Below are 23301 nucleotides of genomic sequence, written 5' to 3'. Positions count from 1 at the left end.
AAGTGCACTTTGGCTATAATAATCCTTATACAGCAGCCACCACACCCTACACATGCAATGTCCTGTGGCTTCTTCGTATAGTCCTACTGGGCATCCGTTATCATGCAGCTCAGCGCTGCGGGTGGACACCATGGCCTTACCTTGCTGTTGTAGGTATTCTCATGACTCTTGATAGGCTGGGGGAAGTTGGAAACATTTTTGTTCTGTGCATTCATTGGTTTCACCGGATTTGTTCTGTAGAGACATAAAATGACACATTGATATTTGGAATGGATGTCAATGAGAAAGTGATTGTCGCAGAACGTGGTGACCACCATGACAGCTCGCTCAGGCCTCTCCCTCTCGCTGACAAAAACTTTACATCTTGATGCAGAGTACAGACAGAAAATTATCCTTGGGACGCCATCACAATTTTTACAAGAAGTCTCCAAAGTCATAATCCCAATCACAAGGGCTGTGTGACAATATGAATTACAGGGACCTCACAATTAGAGTTTACTATTCAGAATATGGGAAGGATTCACAGATCTAATGCCATAAACGTGGGTCAATGTATAGTCATTAACATGGAGAAAGTGTATAGGCTCATGAGGCACAAAAAAAACCTACACAGCCAGTGGAACAACAAGATTCACTCATCTGGTGGAAGACATGGCAGAGATGGTGCAGGCCCATAAAGGCCCTTCTGCTCTGCCAGCACACTAATGAGTCTTTCTTCATGCCTCACATATTCAGCATGCCGCGTCTCTGCAGATTTAATTTCTTTGGAAAGAACAGTTCACGTTTTAATTGAGGATTTATGGAGCAGAGAATGACTAATGCCGTATGGAATGAAAAGCAGAATATGAAGAAAAATGCTCTGATTCTAATGTGCCAGGACTTACAAGTAGAGAGTGGGGCTGTCCACATGTCTGGGGTTTGTTTTTGTTTTCCCCCTCACCCCCATCTCTGCTTAAAGGGACTCGGTCACCTGAATTTGGAGGGAACAATCTTCAGCCATAGGGGCGGGATTTTCGGGTGTTTGATTCACCCTTTCCTTACCCGCTGGCTGCAATATTGGATTGAAGTTCATTCTCTGTCCTCCGTAGTACACGCCTGCACAAGGCAATCTTGCCTTGTGCAGGCGTGTACTATGGAGGACAGAATAAACTTCAATCCAATATTGCAGCCAGCGGGTAAGGAAAGGGTGAATCAAACACCCGAAAATCCCGCCCCTATGGCTGAAGATTGTTCCCTCCAAATTCAGGTGACAGTCCCTTTAAATATTGCACAGATGACAAAGTTGGCATCTGTGCCCTGGCAAGCTGTCCAACGGGTGGGAAAGCTTGACCTTGGTTTACTTTGCACATACAAGAAAAATGGAAGTCAAAATCATGGTAAAAATGGACAGAAGTCAAATTCAGCGCATTGGAAACACATTTGAATGAGGGAATTGCAGATTTGCCAGGATAAACCATATTAATTATACGATTGTGATTGAATTGGACGGACTCTGGACTGATCAGGAAATCACAGGTTAATTTGAATGTGGAATGCCATGAATAATTTATACACGCCAGAAACCATCCGACTCCAGCATAACACAGGAAAACCAGATGCAAATGACATGACTTCATTCATGTAGAAGTAGATATGGCAATTAGTCATAATATACAACACAGGGTTGGCTGGAAACAGACACCATTCCCCGCACTTATCCCAGCAGTCAGTTTTCAGCTGAGTGTGAGATTACGGCTCAGTGCAGATCCTCAGTATTGTACTGGTGTGTGTAGTATTACTGCTGATGGCAGTGCTCAGTGCAGATCCTCAGTAGTGCGTGTGATTACTGCTCAGTGCAGATCCTCAGTAGTGTGTGTGCGCGTGCAGCATTTATTACTGCTGATGACACGGTGCTCAGTGTAGATCCTCAGTATTGTACCAGTGTGTATTATTAGTGCTGATGACAGTTCTCCACATAGATCAGCTTCTCTTATCACAAGCGACCCCTCTGGAAATTGGGCAGAGACAGTAATCTGCAGTCAGTGGTATGTTTATCCCCTCACTGTCTTGTGTGTTATTACGGCAGAATTGCTGATCACACAATGGTAATAGACTGAGCTGGGACATCATATTTCAGGGGAATAGGTTTTTGGTTGTGTGAGGAGATGGTCTTATCTGCTATACCCACAGAGAATGTCTCTTATCACAGTACATGAATTACATCCCAATGTACACAGATCTGGTAACCGTTTCATGGCCAAAAGCAGGTTTTTTTTTTGTTTTTTAAGACCGTACTCATTTACTGGAGTAAAGATTATGTTTAATGGGAATTACTAGAAGATCATTTTGTTTTGCTACCAAATTTAAAGTGTTTAAGAAATTCCCTAACACTATTTTAATAGCAAGAAGTCTTCCCTTTAAAGGCCCCTATGCACATTGGACTAATGTTGGGCAAACCCACAGATCTGAACAGGTTCAACCAACAATTGTGTATGGGGGCTTCACCAACTGACAGATATTGTGGGGGAAATGAGGATCTGGCATGGCACGAACGAACGAACTACTAGTGATGAGCAAATATACTCGTTACTTGAGATTTCTCCAGCACGCTCGGTGGTCCCCTGAGTATTTTTTATTGCTCGGAGATTTAGTTTTCCCTCACCTCAGCTGAATGATTTACATCGGTTAGCCAGCATAAGTACATGTGTGGATTCCCTAGCAACCGGGCAACCCCCACATGTACTTATGCTGGCTAACAGATGTAAATCATTCAGCTGCAGCCAAGAAAACTATCTCCGAGCACTAAAAAAAAAATACTCGGAGGACACCCGAGTATGCTCAAGAAATCTCGAGTAACGAGTAGATTCGCTCATCACTAATAAATACACTTTTCAATTATCTCAGTGCAGTTACATTTTGCGGTACCCCGAGATTTGTTTTTGTAAGTTATTTTTTCACATGTACCAAATTGATGCCAATGCCAGCAGTAAAGACTTTGATCTACTTCTGGTTTTGACTTTATAGTCTTCATATAGAAGACATGTGACAATATCCTCAAGGTATGTGCGCACTGTCTTCTACACATCGGTCAGATTTTCCTGATGCAGCTTCACTTGGAACAACATCAGTTGTCGTACACCAGAAGCGACTGCCAGTGGTTTTGCATTCTTGTAGCATCTTTTAACTCTTTTCTTCCAAGCATAGAGGACAGGTTTCTAGCGGAAACCACCTGAGGACTGGACAAGTCCCTTAATAGTCTCAGGCTTTCTGAACTTTGAAGGTGTAAAAGAAGGAACAGAATATGGAACATGTGCACAGTAATACCGTTCTATTGCTGCGCATGATGTTCATTTTATGGGATGCTTTTTCAAGCAGATTATGGGCAGAATCCACCTGAAAAAGTTGTGTACAGCCTGTGTACGGATTAGCACCATAGAAGTTTAACCCAGCAGATTAGGAATGCAATTTGCTCATGGGTCTGCAGCATGATCTACATCCCTTCTCCTCCTCCTCCCAACCCTCTCCCCCCGATGCGTTACACAGACATTCATAATTTAATTACCCAGATAAAAATGGTGATCTCATCATGGATTGCAGTAGTTAATAAACTGAACATGCAAACTGATTTTGGATTCTGAAGATGCAATTAAGCAGAATCCAGATCAGGGTATGTGCACACGTATTCTTGAGGTCTGCGGATTTTTCCGCAGCGGATTTGTGAAAACTGCAGGTATAAGGCATTTCCGCACATTTTTTCCGCAGCATGTGCACTGCGGGTTGCATTTCCCATAGGTTTACATTGTACTGTAAACGCATGGGAAACTGCTGCGGACCCGCAGCAAAATCTGCAGCGTGTGCACATAGCCTTAAAGTACAGGGTTCGCAGGGCACAGAAATCCCTGAAAAGCCACCTTGTAAATTCTAGTATTGATCAACTTTGTATGTAAATTTGCTTCTTTCAAGATTGACAGCTTTAGACCTGGTTAGGTGCCCCATGGCCACTAATATGGGGAGCACAGGTCCCCAGTTCCTCACCAGTGTGAGGATGAACAGTAGGGAGTAGCAGCATAGCCATATGTGCTGTAGCTCCTTGTGGATTGAGAAGTAGTGAAACTAGCACTTGTAGAATCATCCGTTTTGGAGCAGTCCCTACCCCCACTCCACTCTCTTCCTAGTAAATTCAGTTTTTAAAGGCTAGGATTTCCAGATCTGAAGTTTCTATCAAACAATCATTACATTCAGATTTGATTGATTATTAAAACAAAATTCTGAAAGTGAAGATTTTGCCAATTTTGCATCTGTAAACCGTGTATTACGGAGAATTAAAAGAAATTAACCAAAAAGGAAGAAAAGCAACGTTTTCTCACCTTTGTCGAGAAGACACTGTTCCACCACTCTGCACTGTTGGGATCGGATGTGTTTCAGAGGGTGAAACCCATGCCCGCAGCAGCTTCTTCTTGCCAGATGCTTCCACTTTATCAGAAACGTCAATGGTTGGGATTGTCGATGACTCTACACTAGGAGCACTAGATTGATCACTTGAAATGGAAATAGAAGGGGAAGATCTAGGAAAGTTTTGTGAGGACAGAATATCAGGGGAAATCTGGTGGGATAAATCACTCAACTCGTCTCTTACTTTGGAAGATTTATTTTCATTAGAGGTAAATATGTCAGCTGAAATCTTTTCTGATACATGTTCCTTGACTGGACCATCTTCTGTATACATGGTGTTACCATTTGTCTTAACAGAGGAATGTAGACCACTTTCTGTCTTGAATTTGTCATCTTTACCATCTAGCTGCTCATCATCTGAGGTGCCTTCTGGATTTTCAGGAATGACTGGAAGCTCATCCGATCTGTAACTGTAGTCTTCAGTCAGAGTAGTGGTCATTTTTAGGTTAGTTAAATTCTGTCCAGAGTTAACAGAGCCATCACTAGCTGAAGTACTTGCATGAGAAGCTTTCTCCATGGCGTGGTCAGATGAACGCTCCTTAGGTTGAGTGGTGGTTGTACTGTCAGGCACAGGATCCTGAGTTTTGTTTAGTTTGGCACTTCTGGGTGCTGGCTTTGGTGGCACTGGTTTCTGGTCTTCAGATTCTCTCTTGGGGCCAGACTGTACTCTTGGAGGCGGCTTTGGCACTTCTTTCACATGGTCATTGGATTTTTCTGTAGTTTCAGTAGATTCGACTTTAAGGTCTTTACCACCAAGGTTTGGAGAAAACTCCTCTTTATTTCTTCCATAATCATTAAACGCAGACCTCAAGTCTTTTTCTGTTGGAGCTAGCGGTTCTTCATAAAAAGATGATGTCTCAGAGAGTGCTGGCAATATCCCTCTCACTAGATCTGTATCTACTACATCCTCATTATCTGTGTGTGATGACTTGCCTTTAAGTTGGTCAAGAAGACTCTTAACATAAGTCTTTTTTGGTTTATTTTTCTCAGCAAAAGGGCCAACGACATTCACTTCTTTAGATATGGATTCATTTTTTTCTGATTGTTTGGTTGAACTTGCACCCGATCTCCAGAATAAAGGCAATGATGGCTTTTCAGTTGATTCTTTATTTCCTTCACTCAATGTTGGGCTTCTTGGAGGTGAAGAAGCCTTATTAAGTGAATGAGAGTGGTAATTGCTCTGGGGTAGGTCACTTGGATAATGTAAATCAGCCTCAGGAGCTCCCTGCCCACCATAGAAAGAAGCAGCAAGAAAAGAAGTGCCAGAGAGAGATGAAGAAGAGAGCCTGGCTTCGGTTTCAGCCTCTGAAGACACGTCCTTTCTGTAAAGAGGACAGAATAAAAATAAATCTGCAGGTCAGTTGCCTCGCAGATAATACATTTAAAAAAAATATAAAAATATGATATAGAAATCAGCAGAAGTTCAAAAAACAATATCTAATAAAACCATGGAAACATCCCACCCACCACCTACAAAAGGACTCCGTCATCGTTAAGGCTTTGTTCACGTTACATTTAATCCTTCCAATCTAGTACTAGTCCAAGTATTTACTGACAAACTTGTACACCATCCCAACTAAGAAAGAAAAACAAGGAAAATCTAGAATCCAAGGAAATAGCAAAATATTCAATTCGACACGTAACCAGCCATTGACACTCCTTAAGAAAGCCACTAGGCGAAACGTACGTTGGAGTCACAGGAGCCATGAGGTACTGACCACTGGCATATATTAACCCATCACACTAACTTCTCTTTATGCACTTGATTTGTAGATATGTACGGTAGGTCTATTATACTTTGGCACTTTTAGATTATTCATATGGGGTCTCCATTATGTTTAATATTCTTCTGGGTCAGTATTCCATTATGAATATCCTCTTTAGCTGTGGTTTCTTCTTTTTGTCTTTTGGTTTACCCTCTGTCTAGGTTTTTAATATTATGATTCAATAAAATTAATATTTATATTGTCATTTATTTGGTTTATTCACTTTTTTCTGAGTAGGTTCAATTACTGGCATGACTAATTTGTGGGTTCCTACTAACCAGCCCTATCAGTCAATTTTTTTTGTTTTTAGCCAATGAGAGCAAGTATCACCCGATTGATCACCTACGTTGCTCAACAACCTTGATAATTTCTCATTTATTAATTTTTACCAAGGGGCGGTGCTCAAAGGGTAAATATGAAGAACAGCCTGGAGTAACATCACCAGAGAATCCTGTGGGCCACACCCTCTTGACAAAGACCCTAAAAAGTTAGCACTAAATAAAAGAAGGTCAGAATCTCTAACTACCAATTTTTATCCATAAAGAGGATTTAAAAAAAAAAAAAAAAAAATGAAAAAAGAAAGGGGGCCTGATCAACTCGTTGATATGGCTATTTTATCCTCAGAGAGGGCAAGTGATTTGCTCATTCAGTGGCTGATCGGTTACATGTTTGGAGCGGCAGATTATGGGGAACAAGCTCTTGTAAGTAGACTTTTATATTTGTGGACTGCTTACACTTTAACCCCTTTCTGACCTCGGACGGGATAGTACGTCCGAGGTCAGATCCCCCGCTTTGATGTAGGGCTCTGGCGGTGAGCCCGCATCAAAGCTGGGACATGTCAGCTGTTTTGAACAGCCGACATGTGCCCGCAATAGCGGCGGGTGAAATCGCAATTCACCCGCCGCTATTAACTAGTTAAATGCCGCTGTCAAACGCTGACAGCGGCATTTAGCCGGCGCTTCCGGACATCCGGCTGGAAATGAGCGCATCGCTGACCCCCATCACATGATCGGGGGTCAGCGATGCATCAGAATGGTAACAGAGGTCCTTGAGACCTCTATGATTACTGATCCCGACTAGCTGTGAGCGCCACCTGTGGTCAGCGCTCATAGCACACCAGCAATTCAGATACATAGCAGCGATCTGATAAGAACGTATCTGCACCAATCATTAAAAATGCCAGCTCGGCACGCAAAAAATAAGCCCTCAACCGACCAGAGATCATGAAAAATGGAGACGCTATGGGTATTGGAAAATGGCGCAATTTTTTTTTTTTTTTTTTAGCAAAGTTTTGAATTTTTCTCTCACCACTTACATATAAGAGAACCTAGACATGTTTGGTGTCTATGAACTCGTAATGACCTGGAGAATTATAATGGCAGGTCAGTTTTAGCATTTAGAAAACCTAGTAAAAAGCCAAACAAAAAACAAGTGTGGGATTGCACTTTTTTTGCAATTTCACGGCACTAGGAATTTTTTTCCGTTTTCTAGTACATGACATGCTAAAACCAATGAGGTCGTTCAAAAGTACAACTTGTTTCGCAAAAAAATAAGCTCTCACATGGCCATATTGACGGAAAAACAAACAAAAAAAAAAAATTATGACTCTGGGAAGGAGGGGATCAAAAAACGAACACCGAAAAATCCCAAGGTCATGAAGGGGTTAATTGGTCTCCTTAGCAGATGACTTTTCAAAGGATTACTTTATATTAAGAAAACAAAACCAGGGACCATTGTCCTGTGTTCAATAGAAACATTACAAGTACCGTTTTGTAGCCATGCTTTGATCAGAACCTTAGTGAAAGACAACAGGTTTGAGGACTTTTTATACAAGTGATCAGAAAGGGTTTGTCCTACTTGATGGTTGATATTTATACACATTTCTAAAGCCTTAATGTATTGAGAAATAATTGTTAATGTGTGAAATAATCCTTTTATTCTGTCATTTGTAATCACCCACCAACAATTGTAAAAAAGCATTAAGTTATAACATAGAAGTAGCATTAACATATCAATCCCATGTCCTCATCTGCTGTCAGGGCCTAGGAAGGTCACAGAGGGCAATATCCCACTTTGGACACCCCCTCTAGCAACCAGAAGTAAGTGGCTCTGGCAGACCAGTCCTGTTCATGGTTGGCTTACGGAAGTTGTCCACTACGTAGACATACCCCTCAGCCCTCAGAAAAAAGCTTAAACTTATAATTGTTACCATCCACCTCTCGTGTCTCCCCTTTTCCTCATAGTTTGTAAGCTTGCGAGCAGGGCCCTCATTCCTCCTGGTATCTATTTCGAACTGTGATTTCTGTTATGCTGTAATGTCTATTGTCTGTACAAGTCCCCTCTATAATTTGTAAAGCGCTGCGGAATATGTTGGCGCTATATAAATAATAATAATAATAAATATACTCACCTCCTGTGCCGGCACTGTTCCAACGGCATCAGCACTCAGTCTTCCAACTTCGGCGCTGGTGTCACTGTCCCATCTTGTCGAATTGAGCAGGAAGAGAAAGTCAGGTCAGCCGCAGCTCGGACTGCTTAATGTTCGCTTTGTCCAAAGGTGGGGACAGTGATACCAGTGCCGAATGGGCGCCGGCATCACAAGTGCCAAAACCACTGGAACGGCGCAGTCACGGAAGAAGAGTATACGATATATTGTATGGGGGCTAAAATTCTTGATCGAGAAGGGATTTGTCCTAGTATTGGACAACCCCTTTAGGTGACCGCATACAATGCTATAGACACCTGGCTGAATGCTCGCATGGCTTCTCCTGTGTACCCGGCTCTATTTTTTAGCTGGAATTTCTTTAAAACATATTGGTCAGGTCTTCTTGGTGGCCCCATGGAAATATTTAGGTGGATATTCTGAATAGGATTAATATTTAAAGCTAATCTGGTAGGTTCATAGAAAATGGCAGAATTAAATCAGCTTTACTTGGGAATATTGAATTATAGAAATCTAACAGAATGAGTACAATGTTGGACTATTATAGCTCCGAACTGAACAGACATAGCTTTATAGAGATCACAGAACATTGGGTTGTGGACACGTTGTCTGCCATCTCTGTATGAGGCGATGGATTGTGTAGGGCAGGGGTGGGGAACCTCCAGCCCGCGGACCATTTGTGGCCCACGATGACCTTTACTCCGGCCACCAGGCAGATTCCCGGGGGACAGGAGTGCGTCGGTCGGCAGCTGTGTTTTGACGGTGACCGGCCTTTTGCTGTAGTCACACTGAATTCTGCGGGGCGTGCAATGAAAGATTACATCCCGACACCAGGGTGAGCGTCAGGACATACCTTGTGGGCAGAGTTAGTGCATGATTTGTACGGCCCCCGAAGGACAATCTAACTATCCAAATGGCCCTTGGCAGAAAATAGGTTCCCCACCCCTGGTTTAGGGCTTTGGCTAGCACCCATGAGACACGTCATTTGAGATTATTCCTAGAGTCAGATTTAATTTTCTAACTATTTTTCACTGCATTTAGGACAAACCATAGTAGTCACCTCACCTACTGTATTCTCACCCATCCCTTGTAGATTGTGAGCCCTCGCGGGCAGGGTCCTCATTCCTCCTGTACCAGTTATGACTTGTATTGTTTAAGATTATTGTACTTGTTTTCATTATGTATACCCCTCCTCACATGTAAAGCGCCATGGAACAAATGGCGCTATAACAATAAATAATAATAAATAAATAGTAGTCACTTCAGAGGGTGCACAATCCACTTGTTCAGTCACTTTAATTTACTAAAAAGACTGATCAGATCATGCTGATAGTGGTGTGAGTTTCCTACAAAAAAAAAAAAAAAAAAAAAAACAACAAACGCCAGTGTTTAGTCTCATCTGCTGGTTCTAAAGACCTAACAATGGGTTAACAGAAACCAGTAGAACAAGCAGCAGTCCTGCTTCCTTATTACTGCATGAAGCACAGGCTGGGCAGGTTATTTGGCTTTCCTCCCAGTGACTTCATACTGGTGTCAATGATTAACATCAGGCACTGAAGAAAACAGAGGAAAACTCTCCTACTGGGCGAGAGCAAAACTCAGCCACCAGTTTCAATACAATATATTCTCATTGTATTAAGTGAAAAACAGCGGATGGCTCACTGGTGTTCACATAACCTTTAGGCACATTATTAAAAGAAAAAAAAAAGGAATCATTTCAATTTGGCTCATATGCACGTGGGCTCAGAATCAGCACCTTTTGTAAAATTCCTTTAAATTAGCATTTGATCATCCAGAAACTTCGACAAAACGGCACAAGTTCCCTGAACAAAATAAAAAGGTGGGTCCGAAGCAAACAGATTTAATCCTAACTCTCCATCTGATGTAATAATCTAATTTTTAATATACTTCAATTAAAACTTCCATACTGTTCCCTTACTACTCACTTCCCCCCACAAAAAAAAACTTCCTGTTTGTTAGCGCACCCACAGTGCATGCTGGGATACTTGAACAAGATGGCATCAGGGGGCAGAGTAGGCACTAAGGATGGAAAACAACATGAGGAGGCAGGAGTTTTGTCAAGTGCTTGGTCACGAACAAACCACTTCATGCCTAATTTGCACATTGCAAAACTAGTGGAATTCACTAGAGTCGGGCACACTTCGCAATCTTTTACTGACCAACAAGCACACAAAGAGCTTGGGTGTGGGTGCGTGATTCATGCTGACAGATTCTATATAAAATAAGCCAACTGAGAGCAAATACCCATAATGGGAGAAAATTTAACCCCACTATACTAAGTGTGAAGCCTTATAATGTACCCCATATACAGTTAGATCTATATATATTTGGACAGAGACATTTTATTAATTTTGGTTATAGACATTACCACAATGAATTTTAAACAAAACAATTCAGATGCAGTTGAACTTCAGACTTTCAGCTTTCATTTGAGGGTATCCACATTAAAATTGGATGAAGGGTTTAGGAGTTTCAGCTCCTTAACATGTAACACCCTGTTTTTAAAGGGACCAAAAGTAATTGGACAATTGACTCCAAGGCTATTTCATGGACAGGTGTGGGCAATCCCTTCGTTATGTCTCTCAATTAAGCAGATAAAAGGCCTGGAGTTGATTTGAGGTGTGGTGCTTGCATTTGGAAGGTTTTGCTGTGAATTAAACATGCGGTCAAAGGAGCTCTCCATGCAGGTGAAACAAGCCATCCTTAAGTTGTGAAAACAGAAAAAAAAACCATCCGAGAAACTGCTACAATATTAGGAGTGGCAAAATCTACAGTTTGATACATCCTGAGAAAGAAAGCACTGGTGAACTCATCAGCGCAGAAAGACCTGGGCGCCCACAGAAGACAACAGTGGTGGATGATCGCAGAATAATCTCCATGGTGAAGAGAAACCCCTTCACAACAGCCAACCAAGTGACCAACACTCTCCAGGAGGTCGACGTATCAATATCCAAATCTACCATAAAGAGAAGACTGCATGAAAGTAAATACAGAGGGTTCACTGCACGGTGCAAGCCACTCATAAGCATCAAGAATAAAAAGGCTAGACTGGACTTTGCTAAAAAAAAAATCTAATAAAGCCAGCACAGTTCTGGAAGATCATTCTTTGGACAGATGAAACCAAGATCAACCTCTACCAGAATGATGGAAAGAGAAAAGTATGGCGAAGGCGTGGTACAGCTCATGATCCAAAGCATACCACATCTGTAAAACAGGGTGGAGGCAGTGTGATGGCTTGGGCATGCATGGTTGCCAGTGGCACTGGGTCACTAGTGTTTATTGATGATGTGACACAGGACAGAAGCAGCCAAATGAATTCTGAGGTATTCAGAGCCATACTGTGTGCTCAGATCCAGAGAAACCGATTGGTCGTCGTTTCATACTACAGATGGACAATGACCCAATGCATTTCACTTGTTAAAGAAAAAACTTCAGACAGAAAGACCAACAAACAAACAGCAACTGAAAACCACCGCAGTGAACACCTGGCAGACCATCAAAAAGGAGGAAACAGAGTCTGGTGATGTTCAAGATTTCAGGCAGTCATTGCCAACAAAGGATTTTCAACCAAGTACTAAAAATGAACATTTTATTTAAAATTGAATCCGTCCAATTACTTTTGGTCCCTTTAAAAACAGGGTGGCACATGTTAAGGAGCTGAAACTCCTAAACCCTTCATCCAATTTTAATGTGGATACCCTCAAATGAAAGCTGAAAGTCTGAACTTCAACTGCATCTGAATTGTTTTGTTTAAAATTCATTGTGGTAATGTCTATCTGTATATTCACCAGCTTTACAGGTGTCACCATTACAAAGAACGTAACACCACAGCGTCAATAACACAAAAAGGGAAGCTAATAAATATGAATGATGGCAGAAACTAACCTGGGTTTGACGGCTGAGGTTTTCGCATTCCTCTCTGGAGCAAAGGGCTCTGGTTTCTTTTCCTCTTCCTCTTCTTCCTCAAATGGATTGTACAAGTTCTTTTTAGTCTGCATATCTGCAGGTTGTCGAGTGCCGCTTGTTTTCGGCTCTTCCTTCTTTATGGGCACATCATTGACATGCTCAACATCTGAGGTTTTAGGGACTTCTTTCCTCCCAGTGACTAATGACAGTAGGGAGGACTTCAAACTTTCTGGCTTTTTGCTTTCCTTGGTCTCTTTTGGCAGATCAGAAGGCATTGGAGGTACTTTGATTTTGGGTTCTTCAACCTGTGAATTCTCAAATTTCAGAGAAGAGTTGGAGCTGGAAGAGCTCATGCCTTGGTCAGGAATTGTACTAGAAGTTTCCTTGGGTGGCTTAAAAGCCACATTTTCCTCTGATCCATACATAGGATTTCTGCGCATAATCTGTGGGGAGTTGGTCAGAGAATTGTCCTTGGGGCTGTCACTTTTTGGTTCAGGCTCTTCATTGTACACATGATTTCCATTAATACACAGATTGGAACGAGTGATTGGATCGTTCTTTGACCTCATTCCAGTGAAGAAAGAAAGCCCCTCCTTTTTGTTTCCTGAAGTGACCTGGTTCCACTGCTTGGTGTCTGCACTTGCAGTTCTTTTATGCGTCATAATTGTAGGAAAGTTTGGAAACCGTCCTGTAAACCAGAACAAAAAAAAAAAAAAAATATATATTAGTTATGAATAGCTTTACGAAAAACCTCAAAATGTTTGAAAATACAGCCAAGATGGCCAAAGGGGCACGAACTCAACATAAAAGTACTGGGGACTTAACTTCCTATTGCTTGGGGTTTGACTACTGGGCCCGCTACTGATCCCAAAAACCAGGGCTCTAAAGAGTCCCTTAGGCTGGTTTCACATTAGCGTTGCGGACTTCCTCCGTGAAGCCCCGCCCTCGGCCGCACCTCCACCGCTAGCTCCGCCTACTTCTGCATGCGTACCTATCTTTAACATTAGGTACATAGGTCGTGCCACTGTATGCAGATGCATCCGCATGCGTCGTTTTGACGATGCGGCGACCAGCGTAGAACGCAGCTTGTTGCAATTTTTTTTCTCCGCATCGTCAAAACATATGCGGAAGCATCCGCATACAGCGGCACGACCTGCGTGCCTAATGTTAAAGATTGGTACGCAGGCCGCATGCATGCCGCATGTTGAAGTAGGTGGAGCTAGTGGCAGAGGTGCGGCCGAGGCTTCAAGGAGGAAGTCCGCAGCTCCTCAAGACGCTAGTGTGAAACTAGCCTTAATAATAAAGTGGAGGTTGATCATGCGGACAGCCGCTCCAAGTTCTGCACCCGGCTGGTCTTTGGTATTGCCAATGAACAGAACGGTAGCGCACATGATAGACTTTAGTTCTATTCACAGTGATTTTCAAAGTCCTGGTTCTCAAGGCTAGTGGGGTCCCAGCAGTCAGATACCCAGGGAGCGAAAAGTTATTCCCTATCTCATTGGGATACCTTTCAAACTTGAAAATACCCCTTAAGCTTTGGATGAGAAGTATCTCAATAGAAGTGATCAAATATCTGGTCAATGGAGGACCAGCACAATTCACTAAAGACAAATCTGTATGCTGGACAATACGTACTCTCAGACACTGGGGATCCTGAAGCTCGGTTGAAGTCAGATGAAAAATCACCAGGTTTAAGAACGGTTCTTTGGGATGGAGATGGAGGAAGTGTGGGCAAGACAGACATGGATTGAGACATTGAATTTTTCTTCATCCCTGGTTTGGAAAATAAGTTTTTCAGCTTCGATTTCTTCTTCTCTTCACTAGGCATTTCATCATCACTGTCATCACCATACTGATTGATACTGGGAACAATGGCTGAAGCCGTATCTGGCATCCCATCTGAACGCTTTCCTTTAATCTTCTCCTTGAGTTTCCCAAAGGGTGAGCGAGATTTTTCCTTCATGGACAGGTCAAACATGCTAGCCGTCATGTTGTTCCTTTTGAACTCTACTTCCACTTCAATCTGACCACGCTCTTTTTCCTTCTTTCCGGGCTTTGACTTCAGGGGATACCATCTAGACAAGAAAAAAAGACCAAATTAAATAACCAATGTTACAGGAAAGTCAATATAGAACTTCAGGACCATATACATTAGACGGACATCAGCCAGAGCCACAGATTTAGGAGGGCCTGGCTCAGCATTCCCTAGAAAGCAAATCGCCCATGTTGGATTTCAATTGTCAACCTTTACAGTAGTCTCATGATATAATTTTATAAGAAGCTTTGTGTGGCTGAATCAAGGACGGTTTGTACAAAGTTCAATTAAGTAATTCCAGTAATGAGGAACCCTATAATTACAGCGCCTGCTCCAGGTCACCTCTGCGAGCTGAAAACTGTAGTGTCAACACAAACCATAGTCCGTCTCCATGTTTGCAGAAACAATGTTAAGCCAGTCACAAAGTGCTCAGTGTTAAATCATGAGGGATGGAAGTCGGCCAGAACGCTGTTTAGTCCCCACACTACCTGCTCCGTCCTAGCGGTTCTGTATTACTGCAATAGTCAGCCTCTCTTCAAAGGGCATAGTAGAAGTCCCTGCCGAAAGTGGTTGGTCTTCCCACCTTCCCCAATGTGAAGTTTTCTATGAATATACAATATGGCGGACATCCAGGCATATTGAGGATCCATCCATAGAATTGGTCATCAATATCAGATTGATGTGGGGGAGGGGGATGTAAAACATACACGGAACCCCTGCTGTGCAATTTTCAGCCCTTGTGGTTGAATTCGACTAGGAAGTGGATTAGTGCTGAACGGCAGTATCCTAGAGTGGTCACTACAGTACCGGGGCGGTGCTCTCCAGCTCTGTTCAGTTACACTATAAGCCATCAGAGCTGAGACCAGCTGATCAGCGAGACCCCCACCGATAGGATATCGATGCCTTACCTGCTGGCTCATCCATAGCAGAAGCCTGAAGGACGCCTTTAAAGGGAATCTGCCACCACGCCACAGCTACTTCATTTGAGGACTGCAGAGACCCAGATTCCAGTGATGTGTCACTTACTGGGCTGCTTCTGACACTTAAAATAGTGATTATTTTTTTTATTTTTTTTTTTTAGCTGCAGATCTACCTGTTCCCTAAATGTTGGGCTGTGTATAACCCCACTCGCATCACCGATTGGCAGCTTTCGGTGCACACTGTGCATAGGCAGAAAGATGCCAATTAATTGTGGGGGCATAGCTATAAAAATTAAATGATTATGGAGGATTACCAGTTCTCTGGTGGTAAAATTACTTATCAACAAAACTACAGCAAGCAGCCCAGATCTCACTAATCACGGTCTGTCTCCACATCGGTTGCTCTAGTAATGTCAACAGGTTTTTAATGAGCTGCACTTGCAGGTCAGCCTTCTTTAGTTGACAGTTCCTACATTCTCGGAGAGCTCTTCTGCATAAATACCCCAGAAGATATAGCCAATAGAGCCCCCAGCCTCACCTTACACAATAGATTGATGGTTGGGCCAACAGCATTCTGCCAACAGATATTATTCCTGACGTCTCTGGCAGCAGCTCACCTGAAGTCTGACATGTCAGATCCATCTCTGCTATGACAAACACACATTTATTGTAAAAGCTTTCATGCATGCAGAGGCCAATTGATGTATTTCCCCCCTCCCTTTCCAGTCTTTCATGCATGTTTCATACCCATAACTATCAGACCTTTGCCAGTTGCAGCCTGAACAATAGGCTTTTATAATGTCTCTGCTGAACGGTGATTCTAAAAAAGACGGAATAGTTAGATTGATTAAGCACGATGTGCAGTCATGAAGAGCGAGGAATGCCGACCTAAACACTGGCTGGAATGAAACCATAGCATGGGTGACTGGCTGCAAACTGCTTAATTGGACACGAAAATCTCCACTCCCCATTGAAAATTACATTCTCTACTTTAACACATGACTGCAATGCCCTTGAAGGGCTATTCTCAAGCTTGGAATTTATTCCCCATCTATGGGATAGAGGAAAACTTCCCAATCCAAAAAAATGGGACCCCCGCTAGTCCAGGAAGGGCTCTAAAAAGCCTCATGTGATGGAGTGGGGTGTCGTTGACCAAGTGCCACTCCACTCAAGACAGCCAAGTGCTTCATTCATTCATAAAAATGAACAAAGTGGCAGCCAGCATGAGCAACCACCTCTCTATTCCCACGCCCGCTTCTCGGAATTGGTGGAGGTCCCAGCGGTTGGACCCCCAGCGATTGAGAAGTTTTCCCCTCTATTCCATAACTTCCAAACCTCACAAAGTACTAATCTCGGATTGCATAGGTCTCCATGCCACCTGTATTTCTCTGACCTCCCGATTCAGATCATACAGTTCTTAGGTGGAGAACATTCTGTAATATGAGCCGCAATATGCACAAGACCGCGGAGGGATGGACATGGGATTTTCCATCAGAAGCAGATGTGTGGAGCAAGCACCAGCTGATGCCAGGCAGAGGAAAAGTCAGGATGGCTAAGAAAATTCCCGAAACAGCTGATACTAACATAAGGAGTGGCAGGCTCGGCATCTGATAAGAGGTTGGATTACATAATCGATCTTCTCTGCAAATATTAAGCAATATAGTCTGCAGAGTTGGCACAAGGAATTTGCCATTTGTTGTTAAACCCCTGACCGGAGATCAGTACAGTGCCCAAAAGGAGAACGGTTTGGCACAAATTAGTCATGAGAGGTGCGCCATCTTGAGTCAATTCATGCTTGGAAAGATTTGTAAAATATTTTAAATGGCATCAATCTAACATGTGGGCAAGTGAAATTGTAAGCCCAAAGGACCACATGCGGCAACGTATAAAAGAGTTGGCTTATATTGAATTCCATTCTAAGCCAAAGGCTAATATTCGCAAGATGATCACCGCTTGTACAAGGAACGATGTTGTTCCTATTTTTATAACCTGGTCTGAGCAGGACACACAAGTACTGACTGTATACACGTGCCGCTACACATCCAGCTCACAGGATCGCACATAAATAGAGTGGTGTGATGAGTAATCTCCTACCTCGCCAGTCTATAATGTCACACCCTAAACAACAATGCAACAACCACAACTAAAAATAAACTCATCATCATCTCAACCCACTGACGTAGCCAACCTGTACCTACGTGCCAAGACATACTGCAGACAGCGTCAACTATGACATGCCATGCACCCAAGAGGTGTACAGGGCAGGATTTATGGGGACGTCGAAGATTTGTAGGAGAGTCGAGGGTTTTTCCAGAGATCCTCACCCATTCTCTCGTAGTCTCCACTCCCTGGTGCCATTTTAACCGATCACTGCTGACCTGCTTTACAGAAGACCTGCCACATATTCCATGTTGACCTGTCGATGTTACTGTATTGGCATCTTGTAGCTGCAGTTGTTACCATGATTGCTAATACTTCCAGATTATACCGCTCTACGATCACATCTATATAACCTGTGATTGGCCATTTCTTGAAACGATACCAGAAAGGAGACTGCACTGAAACGGGAGCCGATTGGGGCAATTCGTGAGGGTGACATTACTGGGTTTCTCTTTAACCAGGTTTTTTTTTTTTTTTTTTAAATATTACTTTTCCCCTTGAACTAGCGCCACCTTTGACCATGGGTTGAAGTCAGATATTGCAGCTCAGCCCAGTCACTTTTTTCCAACCCGATCAACCCTTCTAGGCAATCCTAATAATGCACCTACAGAATCAGCATGCAGGCCTACATGTTCACCCACCGTGCACTCCTCCTGACAATGGCTTGGTCTAGTCATACTGCCTCCACCATATGCACTTTATTAAAAAGGAGCTTAATTGAAAGGCGTTCCTCCTCTGGTGGATAATGGGATGGAGAATAATCCAGCTTATAGAAAGCACTCAGGAAGCCATTATACAGTGCAGGAGTGAATGACAATCTTGTTAAAGACCGGAATGAGGCACGGCCACACTATTATATATACACACACACGTGGTGACAATATGTATATACTGGAGGACGCAGTTATCACAGGAGCCATGAATATTCATGCAGCACCTAGCCCTTATTAGAAGATACAGTACATGTGCGTCTGCCAGATTTTGCATTAATGCCAGCCCGATTCGTCATCATAGGAAAGTTCCGATCAGTCACATGCCAGGGCCACTAGTCCTGGGCCGGTGATAGGAGTCAGTAGACCTCTTTGTAATTTCCTACCTCTTACTTTGATGGCAGAATAGTCTATGCCCCTCCAGATCAGGAATAATGCTGAGCACTGTACTGTAGAGGATCAGACTACTAGATAATGACTGCGGCCTGAAATCCGCTGACTGGCTGCAGAGCCGTGTATAGAGAAGAGTCCAGAGCCCAGGGGACAGTCACAGGCGGTACAGCACGTGTGATCACAAAGCTGGAGCAAGGGCAGTGCTGGGAAATTCGGGGAAGGCCAAGTCTGCACAGCGACTCTGGTTGTATGGAGATAGTGTGTCAGCGTGGATGTGCTGAGCATGCGATTGTTGCCATCCAGTTCCATACACATCCATCTCACATGGATGTTGGGGACTTGTTTCATGGCATAAAGTCAAGGCTAAAAATCTCTATTACAGAACAAATCTAGAGCCGCTGGCCACTTACTAGCAAACTATCTGCATCTGATGAAGGTCACACCTGTTTGAGACCAAGGGCACGTTTCCCAGCTTTAGATTAGGTCCAGAAGGCCTACATTCCCCCCCAGGGCTGTGCGAGTGTCAGTCTATACTGTAGTTGCCATTGAATTTATAAAGAATCAGGATGAACATAGGAATGCATTACCACCAATTGTTGCCCCTGTACCCGCCATCTACAGGGTCTCTGTTTTTAGCAGTTTTCCAGGAGACCTGCCTGTTCTGCGTGTAGATAATTTTCGCTATCCACAGCAGATGAGCCAGCAGGATGTAGATGCCAGGCCTGTTTTTGTACAGTATATGGATATGGAGTGGAGGAATGTCGGGGGAGGTGCACATAACCAAACATCTCAGTCCAATGAGTCAAAAGCAAGATAAGCTGCTCAGGGTTGCTGCAAAAGAAGAAAAAAAAAAATCAAAACCAAACGTTGATGGTCCTGCTGGATCAGAGATCACAGTGAGGTTTAGTAACAAACTGCCCCAGTACCGCCATGATAACACTTCCTCCCCTAGCACTGCAGTCTTGTCGTAGGGACTTGCCCATTGACAAGTAGATATTTGTGCAGATTAGAGTAGATGCAGATCTATTTGATCACCCATTTAATCAGCCAGAACAGTGGTCCGTGGCTGGCGGGTGGGAATGAGAGTGCAGCCTCATACCTGCCAGCATCCATGCCTCCTCTTTCCATTAGCTGGCCTGGCATCACAAGTGCGCCATGCAGCAACACAGTGGCAGGCAGAAAGAAGACGGCCCCTGTGCAAGAACAGTACATGGGCCCTTTGCAGTCCAATGGCTCATCATAATGCACAATTCCACCTACTTGGAGGTTAATGTGGACCTCCACACCCCTTAGGCCCCTCTGTGGCTGCACCAATAGTATGACGTCCCTGCGGCAACAAATGGCATTACAACGGTCCAGCTAATCAGAAGAGCCGCGGAAGCCAGAAGGTAAGAAGAAGTGCTACTCCCGCTCCTGTGCAGGGTTGTGGCCAATGAATGGGAATATATTCCTACTAATCCTAGTGTAGATGGCGACTACAAGAAACCAAGCAGAAGGGCACATGTCATGCAGAAGGGCACATGTCATGCAGAAGGGCCCAGCAAATCCCAGGAGCTACATGGCCAATGCTCCAGAACTATTTTTTTTTTTTTTTCTTGGCACCAAACACTTAATGGAATTTTTTATTGGCCGGCTACAAAGATGTAATGATATTCTTTATAAGCAGTATAATTAGCATGTCCCATGATTGGGCCGGACGGCAAGAACACAAGACAGGACTGAAAGAACAGCAGTCCAGTCAGACACTTTCACGGGGCCGTTTCTTTACAGAATAAGACTATTTCATTGTTTATTTTGCCTTATGTCCGGAGCAATTTCCTTTCTGAACTTTCTAAGAAAATGAAGTTAATGGAATGATGCAGAAATTTCAAAGAATAAATTCTCAGCAGAAGCAGCTGACAGGACATGAAGCCATAACATGAAGACGTATGATGTCAAGGCTGCGGGGGAATGTGGTCTAACCTGCTACCTGCATAACGAGACGGGACCGGTCATTGTGTAACTGGTATCAGCAAGCAGCAGATCGCACGAGGCGGCACCCCCTGTTATACAGCAGCGCCTTATTATAGCTCACCAAACAAGGCCAGAACACAGCCGCTCAATGTGCAGCGTATTTATAGCCAGGCACACCTGTACCCAGAAAGGTGAAGAGACCGTTATGTAATAAACGGTGTTCTATGCAGGTGTTCCTGCTATATTTGGGGCATCGGGGCTTTTCTAGAGTGGAAACATCACACAAGCTGGGACAATGGAGTATCATGGTATTGTCACAACAGAAACTTCCACTCCATAGAACATTTATTGTGACCACTCTCGCTGGAGCTGGTGTGACAGGGGAGAACCACTACATGACCATCTGGTTCAACACCCCCCACTGAGGACTACTCACCCAAAAGTGCCACCACTAAAGGTTTGGTTCACGAGCTAGGACTCTTCAGAATCCTTAAGTTACTCCCTCACTTCTTCATACACAATCAAACTTAGCACATAATTTAGTATAATAAGACGCATACAGTCAATGCAGAAAAATATGCTTTACACATTTCTTAAAATGGTGATAAACCGAAAACTCATGTACTGTGTACAGGATCCAGTGGCTGGGAGGAGGCAAAAATCAGGACAAGTCTTCAATCCGAATGACCCTCCAAGAAAAAAGGTCTATCATACAAAATTTTTTTATTTTTTTTTTTAAAGACCTGGTATTGTAATGTCACCTCCAGGCCTGAGTCACATTTGCATTTCATGATTTGTTGATTCAGTCCTCCCAACTTTGGCTTTGTAATGCGTTACATAGAAGAAATGCAATTCCCAGACCCAATGTGAAACGTACAGTCCACACAGAAATCTATACCAATAGACACTAGTAATATTTTACAAGAACCACCACAAGGTGTCATTGGCACCACAAACTGCCTTTTATGCCAGAGATCACACAATAGGTTTATTCCCAATCCGACAAGTACTGTACAGATACACAATGCAATCCACTAATGAACAATGTATGCAGCCTGGGTGACCCTCAACCAAAAGCAGCCACTAGCCATACTTCTCATCGCTTGAATCATAAATCATGGTTTAAAAGTACCATCAGTGTTTAGTATCCAGTGATGGGAACAAGATCGGGAGCTGCAGCAGGAACCTCCCCCCTTCACGCCACCTGCAGGAGGACTCAAAACTTATTACAGGTGCTCATTTTGGGCTTCGGGACACGCTCAGTGGCCCTGTCAGGACATACATCTGAACCCCTGCACAAAACGGGAATTCCGATGTATGCGCCAACGGGCTCATACACTTATGGTGCCGGTAGACCAAACGTGCAATAGTGTATGCCTACTAGAGGCGGACACTCCATAGTATACTGCGTAGCCCAGTGTTCCCCAACTCCGGTCCTCAAGAGCCACCAACAGGTCACGTTTTTCAGGATCTCCTTAGTATGGCCCAGGTGATAATTTCATCACCTGCACAGGCAAGAATTCAATCACCTTGGCAATACTAAGGAAATCCTGAAAACATGACCTGTTGGTGGCTCTTGAGGACCAGAGTTGGGGGAACACTAGCGTAGCCCATATGTCCAAATCCTGTCTTTATCTGGGATGGGGGTTCAGACGCATGTCTGGACGGGGCCACAAAGTACTAGAGCAATATGAAAGCACCCTCAGATGTAGTAGACTGCGTCCAAGTGTCCACCTTCAGTAGGCATACATCCTCGAAAATCATGCACATTAGATCACATTCGCTCTGCCGACACCATCAGTCTATTGCCCCATTGGCGCATACGTCTGAATCCAGTTTTGTTCAGCCAACCACTATCTAGTGTCTACAAGAGGGATTAGCCACTGTTCTCTGCTGGATTTCTTCAAGACTGTGTCAAACATGCAGAAAATGGCAAGACTGAAACTACTAAAAAGGAGAAGCTTGAGCTCACTGCATCATTCTTTATAGATTTAATGTTTCTGGGAGTAAGGACTTACAATGTAGCCCTCTTAACCTGAACCAGTAATATGCAGGTAAATAGCATTTAAATCCGGTGTCAGGCTTAGTAGAGCAGCAGCTACAGGGAGAAAATGAAGTTATATTCCCCCTGCAGCCACTTTCTTCCAGTAATTGCAGCGATACAGGGAGCTCTAACAGCCACGGTTCACTACACAGCCATAATCACTCCTCCGAAACATTGATTGACAGCCTGCTCCACAGCATGTGGAAAGGGAAGGTGTCTAGTATGGGAAAAACCGGTTTTTACGTACCGGTAATAGGATTTTACAGAGTCCACGACAGCACCCACAACGAGAGGGGATCCGCCCACCTTCCGGACAGGAACCTACAGGTTAAAAAGGGGCGGTCCCCCTCGCCCTCCAGTTTGTGTTCCAGAGTACAAGGGATACCGCCAATGAATCAGTACATGACAATATCATATTAAACAATACTAAATACCACCACCTCTATAGAGTGAACTCTACGGCACACCTTCCAACAGAGTGCAGGAATAAGAACTAAATACGGGGGGGAATGTATGGGT

The 23301-nt window shown here is 43.6% G+C and overlaps 1 protein-coding gene across 2 annotated transcripts in view; it reads right to left on the bottom strand.

Annotated features, from left to right (window-relative positions):
- RAB11FIP1 (RAB11 family interacting protein 1) overlaps positions 1 to 23301 on the bottom strand; it is a 38620-nt gene that overhangs the window by 4515 nt on the left and 10804 nt on the right. For both annotated transcript variants that reach the window (XM_069766494.1, XM_069766495.1), the window contains exons 2-5: positions 14203 to 14642; positions 12547 to 13255; positions 4347 to 5753; positions 141 to 234 (exon numbers count right to left, since the gene is read on the bottom strand). In XM_069766494.1, coding sequence (XP_069622595.1) covers positions 141 to 234; positions 4347 to 5753; positions 12547 to 13255; positions 14203 to 14642 — 2650 coding nt within the window. The remainder of the gene's footprint in view (positions 1 to 140; positions 235 to 4346; positions 5754 to 12546; positions 13256 to 14202; positions 14643 to 23301) is intronic.

The sequence above is a fragment of the Ranitomeya imitator genome, chromosome 4 (genome assembly GCF_032444005.1).
Source record: "Ranitomeya imitator isolate aRanImi1 chromosome 4, aRanImi1.pri, whole genome shotgun sequence".
In the NCBI taxonomy this organism is placed as follows: Eukaryota; Metazoa; Chordata; class Amphibia; order Anura; family Dendrobatidae; genus Ranitomeya; species Ranitomeya imitator.
Note: the sequence above shows the minus strand (reverse complement) of the source record. Positions and strands in the feature narration are given on the sequence as shown.